This window comes from Henckelia pumila, chromosome 2 (assembly GCF_033568475.1).
Source record: "Henckelia pumila isolate YLH828 chromosome 2, ASM3356847v2, whole genome shotgun sequence".
Classification (NCBI taxonomy): Eukaryota; Viridiplantae; Streptophyta; class Magnoliopsida; order Lamiales; family Gesneriaceae; genus Henckelia; species Henckelia pumila.
In genome coordinates, this window is record NC_133121.1 from 105,667,383 (window position 1) to 105,691,252 (window position 23,870).

The following is a 23,870-nucleotide window of genomic DNA, read 5'->3' on the forward strand; positions in this document are numbered from 1 at the left end:
ATCAGGATAGTGAAGTGGGCCTGACGTGGTGACCGGGCTAATGGAGGTAATATATGAGCTGTCCTTCCTTAATCAAGATGATCTGCACACCAAGGAAGGGAATAAAAAGCACGTTAGTGGGGCGCCGGAGGGGTTTCCGGCGGGGCCACTCCGATGCTTAAGTTAGACTTAGAAATAGAGTGGGCTTTTTAGAGAAATGAGTATAGTGCTTTGGAAGTTTAGATGAACATATCTCTACAAATATCTGTGACCAGGTATTTATAGGCCTTGAAGTGAGAGTGTCACTCCGCAATTCCAGGGTAGTGGCCACGATCTGGATCGTGGGTGTGGTAGTTGCCCACGTTTGCCTGTCACGTACGATGAACCCGGAAAGCTCGGGTTTATGATAATCGTGGGGATCATGCCCCTAAAACATGGGCCTTATCTAAGTCCTGCAGACCTGGTTTTCCGGGCTTCTGAGGCTCCTGGCCTGCCTTAATACGGCCCTGCCACTCCGGGGCATTCGTGGCCCTGCCCCCCTGGCTTACCGGGGCATCACTACTCATCCCAAAAATAGTCGGGCTAGAGTCTTACCCGCTGTCCTGACTTACAGTCCCGCCACCCTTGCTTTAATATAACCCTGTAATCCCTGACTCTTTATGTCCCTGCCCCCCGGGGCATCACTACTCATCCCAAAAATAGCCGGGCTAGAGTCTTACTCGCTGTCCTGACTTACAGCCCTGCCCCTGGCTATTCAAGGCCTTGCTACCACGGCCTTCCTGGGGTATCCCCCATTAATGTCCGAAAGTTATAGGGCTGACGTTTACCCTAGAATTTGAAAAGACGGGCAGGTGTCAGAGGACGTTACCTGTCCTTTCGACTGCCCGCGTCATCATTACGCTGCCCGATTCAACTTCCCAAGGTCACCCTTACCCTTCGATCATCTTTTCATCTACGGCCAGAATTAAAGCTCTTCGCCTATAAATACTAAACCCCTTTCTTCACTTTTTCTTTACTTTCCCTGTTCACGTATTCCTTCCCTGCTTCTAAGCTTCTCCGGCTCCGGCGACTCCGCGTAGCAAGCTTGCTTTCTTCTGTAAGTTTTCTGTCTATCTTAACTTAAAGTTTCCTTGTCCCTTGAACATGTCAAATTCCACATCTTCAACCTCCGGTGCCCACGTTCGTGGCTCCTCTGATATAGAATCCGAGGCCTTACGCCACGATTCTCCCCCTCCTATTACCTCCCATGTCCAATCCACAGTAGCCCCCTCCTCATCTCGTCCGAAGAAGGCTAAAATCGGGCCTTCTAAGGACAAGGGTAAGGCTAAAATCTCCGACTCTGGGCCTCTCCTTCCTTTGCCCAAACCAAACCCCGAAGGTCCCTGGTTCTCCCACTTTACCAGTACCCTACGCCCGGAATCCATAGAGGAACTTAGGCTTATGGGTAACATTCCTCCTGCGTACTATATTCTCATTCCGGGGCCCCTAGGCCGGGCTGACCGGCCGCCCAAGGGGTTCTATACCTTCTTCAGGGAACAACTCAGGAATGGGCTTCGTTTCCCTATTCATCCCTTTTATTACAAAATTGCTTCTTTTTACAAGGTTCCCTTGAACCAATTTCATCCCAATGCCTTCCGTATGATGGCTGCCACTTACGTTCTTTTCAAAGCGAACAACTTAGCCATCACCCCTCTCATCTTTCACTACTATTATGCCTGCCGTTTCACTGATATGGCTTTCTCTTTGAATGCCCGGCAGAATGCCCGGTTTTTAGATGATACCCCTTCCTCTTGAAAGGGATGGAAAGAAAGATTCTTTTATATTCAACTCCTTGGTGCCCGAACCAGACCTACCCAATTCTTGACAGCCCTTCCTCTTCAGCCCGAGCTCCCTAAAAATTATAAGTTGGAGGAACCCTACCTCCGATCCCAAGAGCTAGTGGAAAATCAGAAGTTTCCTTCAGCCCCTCTCCTGGAGGAAAAAAGTTTGAATGACTATGGGCTGGGTGCCCGGGTAACGGATCCGGTTGACCGGATTATTGATGAATATGATGACTCGGCCCCAGTCTCTGGTATGCTTTACTGTTACCATGTATTTGATTCTCTTACATGCTGTTTCTAATGTACCGATTTTTATCATTTTTGCGCAGCATCCCGAGCCCTGCCTAAGAAGAAAAAATCTCGACTGATGAAGCAGGCCTTTGCTCAGAAACAGGCAGCCGAGAAGGCAGCTGCCCGGGAAAATTAAGAAGCCAGGGCTGCAGAGGCAGCTAGAAAGACCCGAGTCCTTCAACTAGCGGAGGAACGCAGGGCTCAACAAGCCCTAGGTCAGGAGGCTGCCACTGCCGTTGTCACCCCCGAGGTCTCCGCTCCTTCACCTTCTGCTGTTCCCTTGCCAGTTCCATCTGTGGAGGCAGGGGTGACGAATGATCAGGCTCCTTCTGCTGCCGGTCCCTCATCTCCTTTGACGCGGAAGAGGAAGGCCATAGAGGAGCCAGAAATGGTCATACTTAGTGACCCAGAAGAGGTGGCTCCTTCCTCTCCCTCTTTCCCCCCCTTGGCTCCCTTCTACCAGGCTGTCCAGGGATCTAGTCCCTTTGGTGCAAGGGAAAATATATTCCAAGCCGGGGCCTCTGGCCGGGGAGTACGGATGCTGAAGGACCTCTTGACTTCTGCAGAGCAGCTCCACCTCTACAACCAAAACCCGAACGTGAAGTATTTCGAGGGCACCAACCGGGTTATATCCGTAAGTTTACTTCTCCTAGCCTCAAACGTGTTCTGTTTTCTATTTCTAATACCTCTGCTTTCAGGGACTGCATATGTTGGTGGACAGCTATGAAGACGCGACCAAATTTGATCGGATTGAGACTGATCGGGCACACGTAGAGGCTGAGAAGTCTCGGGCTGCCGCGGAGTTGATCAAAAAACTGGAACAGGACTTGATGATGGCACAACAAAGTCATGATCAAGCGGCGTCTAGCATCCGTTCGGCCCTGGAGGCAGCCGAGCAAGGTCTTCACTCTGCTCAGCTAGACCGTGCCCGCTCTGAAGATGATCTAGGGCAGGCTCGAGATGCTCTAGCCACCACTACGACTGAGTTGAGGGCGGCTGAGAACCGAGCTGCAGAGGCTCAAGATGAAGCGGCCAATGCGAGGGATAAAGCGGAGAAAGCAGTGTCAGCTCTGGAAACTCGCCTGAAGTCAGAAGAAGAGCTCAAAACAACTTTCCTATCTTCTGCTGAGTTTCAAGAGGCAGTGGTGGACAGATCGTACACCTTTTTCCAGGTCGGATTTTACAAATGCCGAGATCAATTCGAGGAAGCTGGCCTATGGTTTTCTGACAAGAGAGATTTTCCCGACTTGGATAAGGCCATCGACTCCCTCCCCGCCACCCAAGGAGCTGAAAATGCGAAGGCTGCCCCGACTCAGACAACTGCAGATGCCGATCCCTCTAATAACCCCGTACTTTGAATTATTATTTGTAATTGGGCCGTAGGAGCCCCTCCTCTCGTAATCCTTTGTCAATGTAACTCATCTGTTCTTGTTATCCATTATTTAATGCCTTATATATAAATAAAAGAGTAGGTAATGCCAAGGGCTTATATATGCCTTGGGCTTAAGATGGGTGCCGGGGCATGGAACCTCCCGGGTTTATATAATGCCAAGGGCTTATATATGCCTTGGGCTTAAGATGGGTGTCGGGGCCTGGTACCTCCCGGGCTTATATAATGCCAAGGGCTTATATATGCCTTGGGCTTATGATGGGTGCCGGGGCCTGGAACCTCTTGGGTTTATATAATGCCAAGGGCTTATATATGCCTTGGGCTTAAGATGGGTGTCGGGGCCTGGTACCTCCCGGGATTATATAATGCCAAGGGCTTATATATGTCTTGGGCTTATGATGGGTGCCGGGGCCTGGAACCTCCCGGGCTTATATAATGCCAAGGGCTTATATATGCCTTGGGCTTAAGATGGGTGTCGGGGCCTGGAACCTCCCGGGCTTATATAATGTCAAGGGCTTATATATACCTTGGGCTTAAGATGGGTGTCGGCGCCTGGTACCTCCCGGGCTTATATAATGACAAGGGCTTATATATGCCTTGGGCTTAAGATGGGTGCCGGGGCCTGGAATCTCCCGGGCTTATATAATGCCAAGGGCTTATGATGGGTGCCGGGGCCTGGAACCTCCCGGGTTTATATAATGCCAAGGGCTTATATATGCCTTGGGCTTAAGATGGGTTCCGGGGCCTGGTACCTCCCGGGCTTATATAATGCCAAGGGCTTATATATGCCTTGGGCTTATGATGGGTGCTGGGGCCTGAAACCTCCCGGGCTTATATATGCCTTGGGCTTAAGATGGGTGCCGGGGCCTGGTACCTCCCGGGCTAATATAATGCCAAAGACTTATATATGCCTTGGGCTTATGATGGGTGCCGGGGCCTGGAACCTCCCGGGCTTATATAATGCCAAGGACTTATATATGCCTTGGGCTTAAGATGGGTGCCGGGGCCTGGAACCTCCCAGGCTTATATAATGCCAAGGGTTTATATATGCCTTGGGCTTAAGATGGGTGCCGGGGCCTGGTACCTCGCGGGCTTATATAATGCCAAGGGCTTATATATGCCTTGGGCTTAAGATGGGTGCCGGGGCCTAGAATCTCCCGGGCTTATATAATGCCAAAGGCTTATATATGCCTTGGGCTTATGATGGGTGCCGGGGCCTGGAACCTCCCGGGCTTATATAATGCCAAGGGCTTATATATGCCTTGGGCTTAAGATGGGTGCCGGGGCCTGGAACCTCCCGGGCTTATATAATGCCAAGGACTTATATATGCCTTGGGCTTAAGATGGGTGCCGGGGCCTGGTACCTCCCGGGCTTATATAATGGAAATCCTTTTTTCATGATAAAACTCCTTCATTAATAAAACATTGAATACAAAACATTACACAAAATACTTCTTCAAATGTAAAGCATTCCATGGTCGCTTGAGGGGGCGTCCCTGGCCGTCTTGTAGGTACCAAGTATTAGCACCGACTTTTCTGATAAGCTTATATGGTCCCTCCCATCGGGCATCTAGCTTCCCTACTTCCCCTACTGGATTAACTCTTTTCAACACAAATTCTCCTTCTTGGAATTCCCGAGGTCTGACCTTCTGATTATAGGCTCTCATCACCCGAGCTCTGTAGGCCTCCATTCTACGAGCCGCCTTCTCCCTTCGCTCTTCAATGAGATCCAATTCTTGTGCCCGGGCTCCTTCGTCTGTGTCCTCATATGCTTTAATCCGAGCTGAAGGCTGTCCGATCTCTACTGGCAAAATAGCCTCCGAACCATATACTAGGCTAAAAGGTGATTCTTGTGTTGCAGTATGTGGAGTGGTGCGATAGGCCCATAACACACTCGGGATCTCTTCAACCCAATCTTTCCCCATTCCATGCAATCGCGCCTGTAAAGATCGAAGAATAGTACGATTGGTTACCTTTGTTTGGCCGTTACTTTGAGGATAGGCGACCGAGGTGAAAACCTGCTTAATGCCCATCTCGGCACACCAGTCTGCCAATTTTTGCCCCTAAAATTGCCTGCCATTATCCGAGACCAGCTTTCTCGGTAGCCCAAATCGACATACTATGCTTTTCCATAAAAACTTCATCACCTCGGCCTCTGTTATTTTCGCCAAAGGCTCTGCCTCCACCCACTTGGAAAAATAATCAACAACTACCAACAAGAACTTCTTCTGTGCCCGGGCTAGTGGAAAAGGTCCCACTATGCCCAGACCCCATTGATCAAAGGGGCAGGATGCCCATATCGGATTCAAGTTGCTTGCCGGGCTATGCTGTATATTGCCGAACCTCTGGCATCCTTCACAAGACCGGGCAATCTTGGATGCGTCTGCCTGCAAAGTGGGCCACCAGTATCCTGACAGCAACACCCTTCGGACCAGACTCATAGACCCTCCATGGTTTCCACAACATCCCTCGTGCACTTCCCGCAAGACATATTCGGTTTCCCCTTCCCCCAAACATTTGAGCAAAGGGCCCTGGTAGGAACGCCTATACAGGCTTCCTCCCAAGATAGCAAACCTGGCTGCCTGTCTTCGTATGATCCGGGCTCGTCCTTTGTCCTCCGGAAGATTCTCCTGAGTTAGGTACTTGACAATCGGGGCCTTCCATGTGTTTTCTTGGAGGACCGGCTCCCGGGCTTCTATGACAGCCACCGTTTTCCTTTGCATAAGGGATTCTCTACTATCACCTTCCCCAATGGCCGCTCTTTTAGCCAAGGCGTCTGCTTCCATATTTTCTTCCCGGGGTATCTGCTCTATACTCCAAGTGTTGAAACTGGCCCCGAGCTCTTCAATCATCTTACAATATTTTATCAATTTCTCCTCTCGGGTACAGAAGGTTTTGTTTACTTGCTGAACAACCAACTGAGAGTCAGAATAAATTATGATATGACTTACCACGACTTCCCGAGCTCGTTGCATCCCAGCTATCACAGCCTCGTATTCAGCTTCGTTGTTGGAGGCCTGGAAGTCTAGCTTCACGGCTATCTCAATCTTCTCTTGGGCAGGTGAGATCAGGATGATCCCCACACCACTGCCTCCAACACCACTTGCTCCATCTACAAAAACCCTCTATACTTCCTCTTGGCCAAAAGTGGCCACCTCTGTCAAAAAATCAGATAAAGCCTGGGCTTTGATGGTCTTACGCGGCTGGTACTCAATATCATACTCTCCCAATTCCACCGACCATTTCACAAGCCTCCCCGAGGCATCTGGGTGAGTCATAATGCGCCCCAGGAGGCTATTAGTAAGAACAGTTATCGGGTGAGACAAGAAATAAGGTCTCAATTTCCGGGCCGTTATTACTAGAGCCAAGGCCATCTTCTCAATCTCCGTATATCTAACTTCCGCCCCCTTCAAAGCATGGCTGACGTAGTACACAGGCCTCTGATCTCCCTTTTCCTCTTTTATCAAGACAGTGTTGACCGCCTTTTCTGTAGTGGACAGATATATCCACAATCGTTCTCCTGGTTCCGGCTTAACCAAGATAGGCAAGCTAGCCAGATGCTCCTTCAACTCCTGAAAGGCCTGCTCGCATTGCTCAGTCCAGCCAAACCTCTGGGCTTTACGCAACACTTGGAAAAAATGATAGCTGCGATGAGCTGATCGAGCTATAAACCGAGCCAGGGCTGTAATCCGGCCGGTTAATCGCTGTACCTCCTTAATAGATGTTGGTGAAGGCATTTCCCGCAACAGCTTCACTTTTTCAGGGTTGACTTCTATCCCACGTTCAGTTACCATGAACCCCAGAAACTTGCCACTTTTCACCCCAAACATACACTTGGCCGGGTTCAATTTGATCCCATTCCGCCGAACTGTCGCAAAGGTTTCCTCCAAGTCGGGTAAGAAACTATCCCGGGTCCTGGACTTCACCAATATATCATCCACATATACCTCCACATTTCGACCCACCTGTTCCCGGAACACTCTGTCCATCATCCGCTGATACGTAGCTCCTGCATTTTTCAAACCAAATGGCATTACTATGTAGCAGAAAGTACCTCCCGAGGTGACATAGCTGACTTTGTCTTGATCTTCCAGGGCTAAAGGAATTTGATGATAGCCCTGGTATGCATTCATGAAGCTCAGCAACTCACACCCGGATGTGGAGTCCACCAACTGGTCAATTCGGGGTAAAGGATAGCAATTCTTGGGACATGCTTTATTTAAATCTCGGAAATCCACACACATTCTCCACTTCCCAGTAGCCTTTGGTACTAGCACTACATTGGACAACCAAGTAGGAAATTGTATTTCCTTGATGTGCCCGGCCCGCAGTAGCTCTTGAACCTGCTCCGCTATCACTTTATCCTTCTTGGCCCCAAAATGCCACTTCTTTTGTAAGACAGGTCGGGAACCCGGGCTGATGTTTAGTTTGTGTTCTGCCACCTGAGATGAAACTCCCACCAAATCACCCTGAGCCCAGGCGAACACATCCTTATTCTGAATGAGGCAGCCTCTCAATGCTTCAATCAACCATGCGTCTAAATCCCGGGCTATTTTAACAGACTTCCCTGTTTGCCCGAGCTCTATCTCTACCTCTTCATACTCGCTTTTAGATTCCTCCACAGAACATACTTCTCTTCCCCCCAAGGCTCCTTCCTTTCCATTCTGTCTTGCCCTCTTGTAATCTATCTTCACTGTCTCGGCATAGCATTTTCGAGAGGAAGGCTGATCTCCTCGGACTTCTCCGACCTTATCTCCCACTGGGAATTTGATCTTTTGATGGTAAGCTGAGGCTACGGCTTTGAAAGAGTTCATAGCCGGCCTAACCAAGATGACATTATAGAAAGAAGATGCTTCCACTAATGTGAATCTTGTCATGACCGTCCTCTTCTCATCTCCTGATCCCAAGGTGATGGGCAGCAACATTTTCCCTTGGGGTTGGATGGTGTGCCCGGCAAAACCATACAAGGCGATTTTTACCGGGCTCAACTCATAACCCTGCAAATCCATCTGCTCGAATGCTTCTTGAAAAAGGACATTTACTGAGCTTTCCGAGTCAACGAACACCCTTCGAACATCATAATTGGCGATCCGAGCTTGTATAAGCAAGGCGTCATTATGTGGTAAGTTTACTCCCTCCAGGTCTTGGGGTCCAAATGTGATGATTGGCCCCGCACCCTGCCTTCCTTCCTCCACCCCTAAACTTTCCCTCCGACTCCAGGCCTTCCTAGCCCGGTTGGAATCTCCGTCCGTAGATCCTCCCGATATCATGTTAATGATACCTTTGGCTGGCCCGTCTCCAGATGTTTTGTCTTTTTTTGCATGATCCATTTCTTGTTTCCCTTTTTCCCGAGAGCTGGTGGCATCCCGGGGAGGAATCGATGTCTGTGACCCCCGAAGCCAAGGCACGCTTCGAGGCTTTTTTGGGACCGGCCTACAATCTCTGACATAAGGCAGTTGGTGTCTTTGCTGCAGAGTTCGGCACTCACTAGTGTCATGAGTGCACTCTTGATGAAGTGCACAGTACTTCCAGAGCTTCTCCTTAGAAACAGGGGCCTGCGTGTCCACCCTTTCTTCACACATATGAACAGCCTTATCTCGGGTCCCTCGGTGTGGAGCATACCGGGACAATCGCCCCATGTGATCATGGTTCTCTCTACTTCTTCCTTGTTCCCGGCCTCCCTCCCGTCGGGCCACCTCCTTTTTCTGCCTCTGAGCTTCCTCCATGTTAATGTATTTTTCAGCCCGAGCCAGAAAATCTTCGAAGGTCCGAGGTACTTTTTTCACTAGTGATTTGAAAAATTCCCCTTCCCGAAGACCTTGAGTGAAAGCCGTGATCTTGGTCTCCTGGGCACAAGTCGGGACCTCCAAAGCAATTTTGTTAAACCTTTTGATATAGGTTCGTAGAGACTCCTCTCCTGACTGCTTTGCTTCAAAGAGGCTATAGGCAGTTTTCCTATACCTCTTGCTACTGCCGAAGTGCTGCAAAAATACTTGCTTGAATTCTGCAAAGGATTGAACACTCTGGGGCTCCAACTTCTCAAACCATCTTTGGGCAGAATCCACCAAAGTGGTTAGGAAGACTTTGCATTTGATCTTATCTCCATAGCAATGTAACATGGCTACATTTTCAAACCGAGCCAGGTGCTCCTCTGGGTCTGTGCTCCCATCGTACTCCCGGATTTTTGCCGACTTGTAATTCAGTGGCAAGGGTTCCTCTATCACCTCCTGTGAAAAAGGGCAACCCGGAATTTTGATAGGGCAAGCCATTTTGGAACCCCCCTCCTCCAACTTCTGTACCTTCCTCCTGAGTTCATGCAACTCATCCGCCATGGACGGTTGTATTGAGTGCATCCAAGAGCTTTCTTCTTCTTCTCCTTCTCGAACCTGGGCAGTAGGGTTTGGATTACCCTGATTCCCTTCTTCCTCCACTGTTATGTCCTTTGATTGTGGCTGCTTTGCAGCTATCAACGACTTCCGTATCACATCTTGGACATATGATTCGAACTGCTCCACGGGAATGGTAATATTCCGTCCTGGCTGGTGGTCTCCAGGTGATGTTTGATCATGAGAAGCCATATCTACGTCTATAGAACAAGCTTTCCCACAGACGGCGCCAATGATGATGGTTTTGTAAAACCAGGGCCCGGGCTATCAGGATAGTGAAGTGGGCCTGACGTGGTGACCGGGCTAATGGAGGTAATATATGAGCTGTCCTTCCTTAATCAAGATGATCTGCACACCAAGGAAGGGAATAAAAACACGTTAGTGGGGCGCCGGAGGGTTTTTCGGCGGGGCCACTCCGATGCTTAAGTTAGACTTAGAAATAGAGTGAGCTTTTTAGAGAAATGAGTATAGTGCTTTGGAAGTTTAGATGAACATACCTCTACAAATATCTGTGACCAGGTATTTATAGGCCTTGGAGTGAGAGTGTCACTCCGCAATTCCAGGGTAGTGGCCACGATCTGGATCGTGGGTGCGGTAGTTGCCCACGTTTGCCTGTCACGTACGATGAACACGGAAAGCTCGGGTTTATGATAATCGTGGGGATCATGCCCCTAAAACACGGGCCTTATCTAAGTCCTGCAGACCTGGTTTCCCGGGCTCCTGAGGCTCTTGGCCTGCCTTAATACGGCCCTGCCACTCCGGGGCATTCGTGGCCCTGCCCCCCTGGCTTACCGGGACATCATTTTCTATATTATATTATTAATAAACATATGAGAGATTGTTATAGTTTTAATTAATAATCAATTAATATTAATCTTAAATTTACACATTAAAACATAAATAATTATTACTATCTATTTATATGTATGTGTATATTGAATTTTATTTTATATTTTCTATATTATATTTAGTATACATATGAGAGATTGTTATATTAGTAATTAATTAATATTAATATTAATCTAAAGTTTACACATTAAAAGTAAAACAATAATAATTATTACTATCCATGCTTAAAAAAAAAAATTATTACTACTATCTATAAATATAGAATATAAATGACATTTGAAAAACAGTCTGACGGAGTTGGATAGTCACTCTCAGAAAATCGCAGGGACTCGAATTAAATTAAGACTGAGTCTCTTCCCCAACGTCCCACTAGGGTTTTTCTCTGCTACATTCAAACAAGTCGGAACCAGTATCCACATTCCAATTTCTCCAGTTCCACAGTCAATGCCACAATCGTACTTCAGGTTTCTAATTCCTTCCTTCCCTGCACTATTTTTCACAATTTTTTTGGGGGTTTTTCCCCCCCTGAATTGGAACGTAAAAGCCACTCATTTGACGTAATTCCAGATTGGAACTTGTTATTGCTCATGATACCTACTTCTCAGGGAAGTTCGGAAGTCAAGATAGAATTTTTGGGCTGAATATTGTGAATTCCGTGTCAAAGATGAAATTAATCTGCTTGAATATTTTATTTCATCGATCAGTGTTGGTTTTTCCCTTTAAGATGCGTTTTTTTTAAATTTTTTTTATGCATGCGGTCAAACCCTGGCGAACCACATGAGTTTCAGATTAATGCTAGTGTATCGCCTAAAGTAAATTAAATTTGTAGATTGCACCCGCTCCCGCCCTGGTTAAATTAGTACCATCCATTTTTATTTGTGTGTTACCCATTTCATTCAATATTTATGTTCTTTTCCCATTGTTGGCTGGTTCGACAGTGTTTGGTATTTTTAGCAATACATCATGTCCTAATTTTAAGATAATCATTTTCAATGCTTTTGATCAAGTTTGCACTTTCGCAGATTCCTGTCCTTATGGAGCCCATCTGTAGCTTTGTAGAGCTCAGTCAGAAATGTTCACCATTTTTTGTGGAATACTTAGTGGTTTAAGACAAATTTCTTGCATTGTAAGTGAAACATTTCCCCTCCAAATATGAATTTCACTACCTGTGTTTATGCTATTTCAAGGTGTTTCAGTGTGAAAAACAGGTCTCTTCAGCATTTGGAAATTTTACAGAGGTGCTGGGTACATCAGAAATGGCTTCATTTGATCCCATAGATATCAGTTCGTCTGACAGTGACTCAGATTTACGGGAGATAGACAATTACAGAGAAGGGTCTCCTGTGACGGATAGTGCCTCTTCTGTAAATTATAGGGTACTTCCATCATGGGGTCCTTCAAATCCTCCACATTTGACGAGTAATATCTGAATTGCTGCATGCAATACCTTCACAGTATTATAGAAGTTGTATTATAAATTAAGTTTGCTTTAATGCCTTTTACAGGTCACAATGGTCATTCTCGTCAGGATCGTTCTTCCTCCAAGAGGCAGGTTGTTAATGGAGAAACTTTCTCAAAACCCCATCGGGTTCATAGTTCTCTGGAGACGCCTGGAGCATCAAGTTCCAGGATGGCTTGGGATGGAAATTTGTACCAGTCTAATGGTTTAAACAATGCTGGTAGATTCAATACAACTCATGAATCACGTTCTTTTCCTGAATCCATGAAGAGAACACTTCCTGCATCCATCCAACCTTCCATATCGAGTGCCAGATTGAACAATTTTGTGGAGAATGTTGGTGGCAGTCAAATTCATGAAACATATGGAAAATATGATCAACCTGCAACGTGGTCGGATTCTTCAAATGGAAAGAACCATATGGTCGAAGATTTTCACCGGGGCACTGGGAATGATTTATCATTCTATGAGAAAAGAGGAAATCGGCTATTACCTTCATCTTTGATGACTGGGAAATATTCTCCAGCCCTTCAGGTGTTTAGTTCAAATGATTCCATGTATCAAACAGGGTTAGGTGAAGAAAGGAATCCTGGAGCTGATGAGAGATTTGTTTACCAAGCTGCTTTGGAGGTACTTGTTTGGCATGCTTCCTTATTTCATATTTGTGGGTGATTGTATGGTGTTTTATGTTCTGTTGTTTTCCTTGAAAATTTGATAGATATTTGTTTATGACTTTGGTATATAACCTTTTTTCTATTTTATTTTTCACTTTCTTCATTCCTTTTTCTTGGCAATGCTATCTGAGGATTTACTTTTAGTTTTGAAGATTAGGAAGCTTAATAGATGACTTCACTCTATATCGTCTTGTTATGTTTTCAACGAATAGAGACAAGACTCAAGAGTGGAATAGAGAACACAGGTAAATATTGTAACTCATTCATGATTTGTGAGGGCCTATATTAGCCGGCGTAGTTTGACCATAGATCTATGGCTACAACTCTTTCGTTCTCTCTTAATTTGGAAGTCTATGATGACTATTGACTAAAGGGTGAGGAAATATACTGGGATAACATGAGGGAGGCAGCCACTCCAACTAAATAACAATCGAGTCATATTATAGGTTTAAAGTTGTGATATCAAACATGAAGTAAACTGATTAATTTGATTTCTAACAATCTCTCCCCCCCAAAAAAAAAAAAATTGGATTACCCCTCCATTCTTTTTACTCCTGAGTGGAGTCACCCATATTTTGGCACATCCTGTTGGCACAAAATTCACTTATTCATTCATTTAATTGCATTTTCTATGCATTTTTTTTGCTGTTTTCTGATGGTGCTAATTTGATCTTTTTGGCAAATAAATCCGTTTTCAGAAGCTGATTGAATTCTTTAACATCAAGCTGGTCGGTGGAAATTGACTGTGGGATAAATTAGGATGAAAACCGAAATTAGGATAGAGAATTAGGCTGACAATATGGAAGGGTAATGTAAAATTGTTTCAATCTCCGGTTTCTAATCATCAGTGGCCCTTTGTAATGCAGCCAATATTTTGAAAACTGGATCTGATAGAATTGGTGGGTTTACGTCTTTACGACATGGCTCATATTTTTCCATTTCCAGCATTTGGTGTTTTCCAAATCTTTTTCATCACTCTCATTTTGTTCAACCATTAGAAACGCTTCAACTCTTTATGATCAAGCTGGCGAGAATTCAAATTATTGGGTACCAAACTTTAAATTCGTAATTTTGGAGACATTGGAATTGGAGGTGGAAATTTCATTTCTGATGAGAAGATCAGGACATTCATAAACTTTCCAGTGAAGATTGATTGTTGAAGGCAAGGCCAGTTTGCAACAGTCCAATCTGTACACATGTCTTGTTGACCCTTCTGGATTGAATGTGTTCAGTTCCTAGTTCAATGTGCATATCCAGTTTCAAAACAATGGTGGTAATTGAAAAATATTATTTGTTCTCTCTACTGGAATTAAACTCCTGTGTGGGTTGCTACTGAAGGTACTTTGGTTGTTTGTGTCCGTATCGAAGTTCTGTGTAGTGTTTTCTATGGTCCATTTTTTCAGGGAAATTCAGTAACTTGGACATTGATCCTTTCTCTTTCTCTTGTGTATTTTTACTTCGTTTCATGTTTACAACCCACAAAAGACCAACCTATTTTTGAGAAAATTTTCTGGCAACTGCGCACCCAGCTTGAGACCCTATTCCATTTGATTGCCAAGTATGTGAACAATTATATACTGGACTCATTGTAATTTCCTGCAGGATTTGCATCAACCCAAAGATTTCGCTGAGTTACCTGATGGCATTTTGTCTGTATCTTTGCTTAGGCACCAGGTTGTTTATCTGCTTCTGTTAGACACCTTTTAATTGTGCTCTGCACATGTAGTTCTAAGCCTAGGCCTTTTCACCTGTAGAAAATTGCTTTGGCGTGGATGCTCAAGAAGGAATCATCTGGTTTATGCTTGGGCGGAATTTTGGCTGATGATCAGGTCTGCGAGCTAGCATCGCTGTTCACTTTATTTTTTTCCGTAAAATCTTTCTTATAAATTTTCCATTTTGCAGGGCCTTGGTAAGACTGTGTCTATGATTGCCCTCATACACGCACAGAGAATAAAGGAGGGAAAAGCTAAGCCCGAAGACTCATGCAATACCCAAGCTGAAGCCTTAAATTTGGATGATGATGATGAAACTAGGGATCTTGCAGCTGATGAAACGAAGCAGGCTAAAGACAGCGAAGAATTTACTATACTTCCACAGACAAGTAACACAATAAAGGGATTTCACTGCAAGAGGCCAACAGCAGGTACATTGATTGTGTGTCCGGCTAGTGTTCTTCGACAGTGGGCTCGGGAGCTGCATGAGAAAGTTACGGATAAAGCTAAACTCTCTGTTTTGATTTATCATGGAGGTAATAGGACAAAAAGTCCTGCATCATTAGCAAAATATGACGCAGTTTTGACCACATATGCCATTGTGTCCAATGAAGTTCCTAAACAACCTGCGTTTGAAGAGGATGACAATGATGGAGACGTATATGGATTATCTTCTACGTTTTCCATGGCAAAGAAACGCAAAAAGTTGTCAGCTAATAAGAAGTCCAAGAAGGGTAAAAAGGAAATCAATATATCCGCTTTTGATAGTGATTGTGGTACACTAGCGAAGGTAAAATGGTCTAGGGTTATTTTGGATGAATCTCAAACAATAAAAAATCACAGAACTCAAGTGGCCAGGGCCTGCTGCAGCCTTAGAGCGAAGCGAAGATGGTGCTTATCCGGAACTCCAATACAAAATTCAATAGATGAATTATTCAGCTACTTCAGATTTTTGAGATATGATCCATATGATAAGTATAAAACATTTGTCTCCTCGATTAAGGCACTTATTTCAAGGGATTCAGCCAAAGGATACAAAAAGCTTCAGGTTGTTTTAAGAAATATCATGTTGCGTCGAACTAAAGGTGATTTTCAATTTCTTATCATTATTTATCCGTGATACATTCTTTAATATAAAATAGTTTTATACTACATTGTTTCTATCTTTTGACAATCATGCAGAGGTTTGCTAAAATGATATAGGGTACTGAACTCAGTTCTTTCTTCTATTATTCAAATTAGAAAATATGTTCAGGAATGCTATTGTGGGTAGTAAAAGATTTGACAGGATTTTTCATTGTTCAAGTAATTCATGATTCAACTGTACCTTCTAGTTTTTGACATTTATTTATTTATTTTGGGAGTGTCATAGAGATTCTTGACTGTGCTGTATATCAGGATCCTTCCCTTCTTTTTAATGCTAGACTAGTACCCCCCATGTGATTAATAATATTTTTAATTACTTTGTAGTGGAAAAACTCTGTGGGTTTCAACTGATTCTGTTGGGTAAGATGATATATTACAGAAATTTAAAGTTTTGCTTCAATTTTCAGTTCCTTTTTTCACTTTTTCCTCTGGAGGAATGCCATTCTTGTGTAAAAAAATGACAACCTACTTGTAGTTGACTCCGTTTCCTTTTCGGATATTCCGTTTCTTTATGTAAATTTTTTTAGCAGTCTACTCGGAACTTATTTTCCTGAAGTGATAAACAAAATAATCCGAAGGTCATTCTAAAGAATGCCCAATAGTCGAAAATGAAGATGACTCGATATCTTTTTGCAGAATTGCCTTCTCAAGACTAACAAACCAAGCCCTTTTTCGTTTATCCATCTTCATTGTTTAATAGTTTTCAATCTCTTCAATGCTTACATTTGTCCAAACAACCGTTGTTTGAAATTTTACTTTGAATATGGAACATACTTTTAACAGTTTAAGTTGCAATTTAGGAAATCATAAACTTTGTGGTTTTAGATTATTTTTTCCCCCTGTTGTGTGTATATGCTCGTGCAGTTAATTCTTATTCTCGAGTTTTCATTCAATAGACAGTCGTTCTTTTCATTTGAATATGTATGATTCATAAAGGCAAGTGTCGTGAAACTACAGTTGGTGCATCTTGGATTCTTAATTTAAGTTTGAACTTGGGCATTACTTTGGCCCTTTTTGTTTAGAGTTGAGAATAAGGCATTTGGCCCTGTTAGCAGAAAATAAGAGAAATGAATGCCATAAATTGTTTAATGTGTGCTACAGCGAGCAGCGTGTGCTTTATGACTGGGCAACACTCAATTGTAACAAAGCTATTCATTTTAACCGTTTCATAGGTATTAAACTGTGGTGTAGATTGTTTTGTCAGCTTCTCTATGGTGCTTTATTAGTTGTTTTTGATAAGATCTTATTTCTTTTAATTTTTTTAAACTTCATTGTATGTATTTTTGATGAAAATAGTTTTTCTTTTTAAATTTTTATGAACATGCATGCACCCTTAAATGGTCACAGTTGATTTCACATCTATATAATATTTTATATTGGCTGATGTTAATAATCCTTTTCTTTGCGGCTTAGGCACATTTATTGAAGGCAAGCCTATAATCACCCTGCCACCCAAAAAAGTACATTTAAAGAGGGTGGACTTTTCTGCAGAAGAAAGGAATTTCTATAGCAAACTTGAAGCAGATTCACGCAAGCAATTTAAGGTCCCTCTTCCTTTTTTGTACTTGTGTAGTTGTGTTTATTTTGACGTTTCTGTGTGTATCTCTCCCCCACTTTTCCGGTTTCCACTTAGTTGTAAATGTGTGTATTGGTGTGATTCTATAGATGTTTACTACTGGAATTTGGGGCTAATGTCAGCCACTATTGTTATTCTTGTCTGTGTTCTGGTGCTTTATCAGTGTTCTAAATGGTGGCTGAGGCAGCCAAAACGGTCAATGGTTTTAAAATCCAAGTCAACTGTCAAAGTCAAATAATAGTCAAATAATTTTAAAAACCTGTCAAAATCAATCAATTTAAAAAACCCTACATATAATAAAAACATCTTCAACTCTCTTTTGTATTTACTTTTTGTTTCAAGTGCCCTCCACCATCAGCCACCACATGCCTCCAGCCGCCGCGGCCATCAGCCACCACCTTAATTATCTTGTTAGTTTGTATACATATGTATCTATTTGCACTTTCTCTTTGTCTAGATTGTATTATATTATATGAATGTATTCATTGTTGATATCTTGGAATACCATAAAATCTATTGCTCAGAGTCTTTTCTGTTTCTATTTCTTTTGATCATGTGGAATGGAGTTTTTTTATGTTTATATATTTGCCTCTGGCATGTGGGGTATCCATGTTAATAACTGAATTACTGAAGTAATTAATCAGTTGTTTACAATGGTCCTTGTGAAACTATAGGCTCACAACTGGCTAGGCATGGAGACGGTAATTTGTGAATCGTGGGGAATTCTTATTATTATATTGCTACATTATGGTCTAAAATATTCTCGGGCTATCTGCCAAATATTCTTTTATGACAGTCATCTTTATCTTAAAGAAGTTGTGCTTGTATAAAATGGCATTAGGTACTCTTAGGTGGGACCTAATTTATTATAATAAGCTGTTGTCGATGATCCCCTGGTAACTAACTATCTTGGTTCTGGTTCACAATGATGAGTTTACCAATAAAATTAATTTCAATCCCAAAATTTATTGAAACTGTCTTTTTGTTGGGTAAATGCCATGTGAAATTTTTGGCTTCAACGTGTCACGTTGTGCTTCTGCTTTTAATATGAAGAAATTTATGGAATAAAATAGGATTACTGTTCATCAGACTAACGTATCTTTTGACCAGACCAGACATTGTTAGTTATGAAGAAGAGATGCTATCAACTAATTTATAGAATGCTATTGCTGATAGGAGGACAAGGCCGATAGTGTGGCTTTTTATGAACCGATAGGGTAATTTATAAACTTTCCTCTATGTCCACTGGAGATAATTTTGCTCATTAGACATTAGTAGATAAAACATTGAGGTAGGTGATAGAGAAGCTGTGGTGCTTTCGTTGATAACAGAAGCACAAACTCCTGGAGATTGTGGTGCCGTGAGACAAATTTGAGGACAAGTGTGCATCATTTTGAAATTCAGAGTCCTTTGCCAGTTTAAATCTACGGTTTATTTATGCTTTTCACTCGTATCTTTTACTTGATGGTGGATTAATGACATTTTTTTTGGGAAAACATTGGAATTTCTCAATTACATTATGATTGTAAAAAAGTTTGGTCTAAAATAGGTGATTTTCAGGCTTATGCTGCTGCTGGCACAGTGAATCAAAATTATGCAAATATACTACTGCTGCTTCTCCGACTTCGTCAAGCCTGTGACCATCCATTACTTGTCAAAGGGTTCCGTTCTGATCCTGTGGGAAAAGTTTCCTCTGAGATGGCCCAGTCACTCCCGAGGGAATTACTTGTTAATTTATATAAATTACTGGAAGATTCTTTGGCCTTATGTCTTGCATGCAAAGTACGATCTCTCATTTAAAACCTTTTTTGTTACTTATCGTGTGAAACTGGTTTATCTCATGCAGCCATCTTCTTGGATCAGTTTAACCATTTAATCTTGCTTGTTACTGAACTTAAGAAAGCCATTAACGATATTGTTATGCATGGAACCGATGGCTTTCTGTTGTTAATCTTGATGAATATGGTTGAGAATGATGCTGAGTTAAATAAGATGCTGTGCAGAATCCTTAAATGCTGTGGTTTCTGATTCCATGCATAATCTTTGAAATAAGATGGAAATGGAATTGTGAGAATTTGTAATTTCTGATGGAAAGCATAAAAGCTTTAGAATCTATTGCAAGGGGCAAAACACATCGAAGTTCTTGCCAAATTGTGAAGTTTAAGAATGAACTTTGTGTTTTATTAGAGGTCCATTTTAATGGGAGATGTCTCAATTGGTTTCGTTATTTATGTAACAGAAATCTATTTAGGAAATCTCACATGAGGAATTTAAAAACATGTACAATCTTACAAGTAAATAGGAAGTGCTAATGTTTTTATCCTGTGATCGTATGCAATTTTGATGTATGAATTATTCCCACGTCTTGCATAAATTATTATCTTGATAAAGGCAAAACATTTTTTAACCACATGTTGCCAGGGTAGCTTCCATATTTTCGGCTACCAATATGGAATTAACTTATTTTTGGTAGAATTGATCACCCTAAATAAAGATTTGGAAAATCTCAACTTCTTCACGGGGGTTGATTTCTGTTTCCTTCATAAATCAAGATATTTGTTGACCACTCGATCTTCATTTAATTTACTGTTTTCTTTGTGCTTCCCTGACCAACTGATCATATTTTCTTAGTCGCTCAAATGTTAGAGGTGAGATTTGGGATTTGGAGTAAAAACTTGAGGTGATCCATAGATTTAATGCATTGGAAAATGACATGAAGGATGTCGATATATCACTTTTAAGTGGAGGCTGGGCTATATATTGTTGGGATTGTTAAAGGATATAGATTTTCAATTATTTCTTTATGCTTGCCAAGTATCGAGTTTTATGAGTTTTTATAATGGTCCTGTTAATACCATTTACTTATTAGAGTCGATTGATTTATTGTCTAGCGTCCGCGTTATCAATCATGTTGTATGTTGGGAACTGTTTGTTGGATAATACCACTGTGAATGCATGCTTGTTGGGTTCTTCTCATCATGCAAAGGGTAGGGATTGCAATATGGTTTTGATGATTGTGAATTTGTGATAGTTACACATTGTAACAGTTGCATGAGTGATGAAAAATTTATTCATGACGACTTTCGCTTGTAGATTTTTTATTTTGCAGGTAAGCTATATGTTCACTACAAAAAGCTTAAAGTATTTTTTGAATGATTTATTATTTTGCAGGATCCTCCTGAAAATGCAATCGTCACAATGTGCGGACACGTTTTCTGTTATCAGTGTGTCTCAGATTATTTGACAGGGGAAGACAATACTTGTCCAGCCTCAGAATGCAAAGAACAACTTGGTGCAGATCTTGTTTATTCCCGAGCTACTTTACGGAGATGTTTATCTGATGATATTGACAGTGATTCTACTGTTTCATGTGAAATGGGCGAGAAATCTAAGGTTCTGCAGACTGACTACATGTCTTCTAAAATCAGTTCTGCTCTCGGAATTCTCAATTCACATTGCATTTCTAGAGGTCGGAGGTCAATGTCATCTGATTTGGTTACACTCGAGGGAGATGCCTCATCTTCAGGTGGTGTTTACTTAGATTCTGAGAGTGAAGAACCTGAAAAGGCCATTGTGTTCTCCCAGTGGACTGGCATGTTGGACTTAGTGGAGATATCACTGAAGAACTCCTATATAAATTTCCGTAGGCTTGACGGTACAATGTCAATAGCTGCTAGAGACAAGGCTGTCAAAGATTTCAACACTGATCCAGAGGTTGGACTTTGTTCTCCATCTACTCATTTTCTTGCTAGTTAAAATTTAAATGTATTTTCTCTAAGGTGTCTGGTCGCCCTGTCGCCTTCCATTCTTACTATCTTCAGTTAAATCCGTTTGAAGATATAATTGCCGACTTTCATGTTGCATGTTCTTTTCAAAAAAATTTACATCATCATTCAGCATTGAATGAAATGAGGTATTTCTGATCAGCAAGTTGCACCAACTTACAAACTTGTCTCTAGTGTTGGCATTTATATAATGATATAAAGTCGGGTTCTACATAGAGGAAAAGTATATTTTAGCCAATAAACTCTCATCGTGTTTCATTTTATTGGATACGGAAAATTCTGTTCTATATCGGGAGTGCCACTCTTGTTGTGGTATTAGTCATTGGACCTGGGGTCCATCACGTCCAATGGTTGTAACTACTACATGGGAGTAAAACACCCCGTGTAGAAGGTCCCATTGGATACAGATGATCAAATTTTATGTTTGACAAACCGCCTGACATTTTTTCTCGTTGATTGATTGCAGCAATTTCTAATTCCAAGCATTGGCTAGTTGATAAGAATTGAAACAGTGATAAAAAGATATAACCAAGGAGTTACTTCTTCATTCCATGATTGAGCTTGAAACATTTCTCAACTACAATGTAATGTGACTTGAGATGGAAAGTCCACCCTTGATCAATCTTTTTACCCACTAACCATTAATCATTAGCACCCCAATCAAGTGCTAAATGGTTTCTTGGTTGTCAAATTCCTCGTGGATTATGTTAGAATAATTCCTGTCATTACCTATGGTCAATTCTTTTCCTGTTTAATATAATTTTATTTCGCAGGTGGATGTCATGTTGATGTCTCTAAAAGCTGGAAATCTTGGCCTGAACATGGTTGCTGCTTCTCGCGTAATTCTTTTGGATCTTTGGTGGAATCCAACAACAGAAGATCAGGCTGTTGATCGAGCACATAGAATAGGGCAGACACGTCCTGTTACGGTATCAAGGTTAACCATCAAGGACACTGTTGAAGATCGCATATTGGCTCTTCAGGTATCCTCACGTCTAATATTTTTAACATTGTTTATTGGTGTATATTATTTATTTATTGAGCTTTGAGGTTGTAACGCCTGATTGAGCCTGGGTATGGAATGAACACCTTGACATGGTTATTCTAGGCTATGTATTCGCCCCATTTAGTTGTTTTTCCAACTTGTGCCTCTGATAATATTTTTAATCGAATGTCAGTCTTTATGTCTAGCTGCTTCATCTTGCTCTTACGAGTATCGATTTTTTTGCCACATAATTTCTCAACTTAATTCTTTATTAATTAGAACCATGTTTCTTTTACTTCTTGTTTTGCATGAAATTATTTCTTAATATTTCCATTAATGTAGATCTCTGTTCGAGCAAAATTGCTCAAATACTTGTGGCAAAGTTGTGCATTGCCTGTTGTCTGACAGGCTTCTTTGAATTTGTTGAAATTATTGATTATTTGATTGCTTGTCCTCTAGGCTCTAGTGGCACATAGAAGTTATATACATCTCTTTTGTTTTACTGCATCCCTCTTGTCATTCATCTCAGCTGACAATCTGATTTTGTTGAATACTTGAATGCTACATGTTTTCTATAGTTTTTTATACTTGACATACCGATTGAACATCCCTATAAATCTATTGATATTCATTTGTCATGGAAACTATTGAGAGCTCCTAATCACTAACCAATCTACTGTCGTTGAAGTCTCTAATATTTCTTCTTGAAATTTTGAGTATAAACATAAGTAATTCTTTGTTTGCGATTAGTTGCTATGTTGGCTAATTGTTTTACCCTTTTTCTACATATAAAGAAGTGTGATAACTCTCAAATGAGCTTTCAATCCACCTGCTGTTGAACTGGCTATTCGATAAATCTAGTGTTAACTGGAATTATCCTAGATCCACTATTATTTTTGCTTGGAAATGAATATTATTTGGCCTTCTTATGGACAAAAGGCATGTATTTAATGACTTGCTGCATGATAATTATTTTCGAAAACTTATTAATGTTGAAAGATATTGTTTACGTATTCTACTCTTGGCTGGAACTCCAATGTGAATGGTTGCTATTGGCTTGTTTGTTAAGTTGGAGTTGCTATTGGTTGGCCTCATTTGAGATTTAATATTGTGTACACACCTGAAGTTCCGTATCTGTGGGGGCGACACTGAAATTGAATCAGTTTGCGTGTTTGGCCATTGATTTCCTTCTCGGTGAGATTGCTGAGCGGTGTTTTCTGGACTTGAAAGTTTTGAGCTAAATGAGTTGATGCAAGCTCTAGGACAAGACTGTTGAATTGACACCATATCTTGCTAGGTTAGTCGGTAGGAATGATATTAACTGCGAAAATTCTGTTTATTTATGCTTCAGGAAGACAAGAGAAAGATGGTTGCATCTGCTTTTGGTGAAGATCAAAGCGGCATGTCCGCTACTCGGCTCACCGTCGAAGATCTCAGATTTTTATTCGAGGGCTCTGGACGCTGACAAATATGAAATATATAGATACAAAATGACCGTAGATTTAAGTTTTGGTGGCATGTCAGCCGAATTACATGATTTTGTACAAAATATGCTAATGTTGTTCATTGTATGTCAATGGCCGCATGTCGTGCTGCTCATCGACTAAATTAAAGATTTCTAACCTGTAAATATCCTAATCGCTATCTTTTTTTGGGAGCTATGCTAACTTTCTACTGTAATCTCATTTTAATTATTGTGTTGATTGCCTTTATAACCTCCCAAAACGTAAACTTTAGAAGTGATTAACGTTATCAGGTGAAAGTTAAGTTAACGAAAATCTCAAAACCTTTTTTGGAAACAATCTCAGACAATTCTTG

At 41.9% G+C, this 23,870-nt stretch overlaps 2 protein-coding genes across 4 annotated transcripts; one reads left to right on the forward strand and one right to left on the reverse strand.

Moving 5' to 3' along the window:
• Positions 1–5,543: 5,543 nt before the first annotated feature.
• On the reverse strand, positions 5,544–10,058 carry LOC140878084 (uncharacterized). The gene is made up of 3 exons (XM_073281687.1): positions 6,612–10,058; positions 6,432–6,527; positions 5,544–6,386 (listed from the first exon to the last, which is right to left on the reverse strand). The coding sequence occupies exons 1-3, from the start codon at positions 10,056–10,058 to the stop codon at positions 5,544–5,546; spliced, it is 4,386 nt and encodes a 1,461-aa protein (XP_073137788.1).
• Positions 10,059–11,011: 953 nt separating this feature from the next.
• On the forward strand, positions 11,012–23,753 carry LOC140879191 (helicase-like transcription factor CHR28). 3 transcript variants are annotated; one of them, XM_073282860.1, is made up of 12 exons: positions 11,012–11,179; positions 11,738–11,841; positions 11,912–12,134; positions 12,221–12,804; positions 14,451–14,522; positions 14,603–14,677; positions 14,751–15,645; positions 17,120–17,250; positions 18,843–19,064; positions 20,454–20,996; positions 21,841–22,050; positions 23,404–23,753. In XM_073282860.1, exons 2-12 carry the CDS (start codon positions 11,788–11,790, stop codon positions 23,515–23,517), a joined length of 3,123 nt encoding a protein of 1,040 aa, XP_073138961.1. In that variant the 5' UTR covers positions 11,012–11,179; positions 11,738–11,787; the 3' UTR covers positions 23,518–23,753. The 3 variants fall into 3 exon arrangements, with proteins under 3 accessions (XP_073138961.1, XP_073138962.1, XP_073138963.1); XM_073282861.1 differs by having other exon boundaries at positions 11,924–12,134; XM_073282862.1 differs by lacking the exons at positions 11,012–11,179; positions 11,738–11,841; positions 11,912–12,134; positions 12,221–12,804 and adding an exon at positions 13,881–14,186.
• Positions 23,754–23,870: the final 117 nt, after the last annotated feature.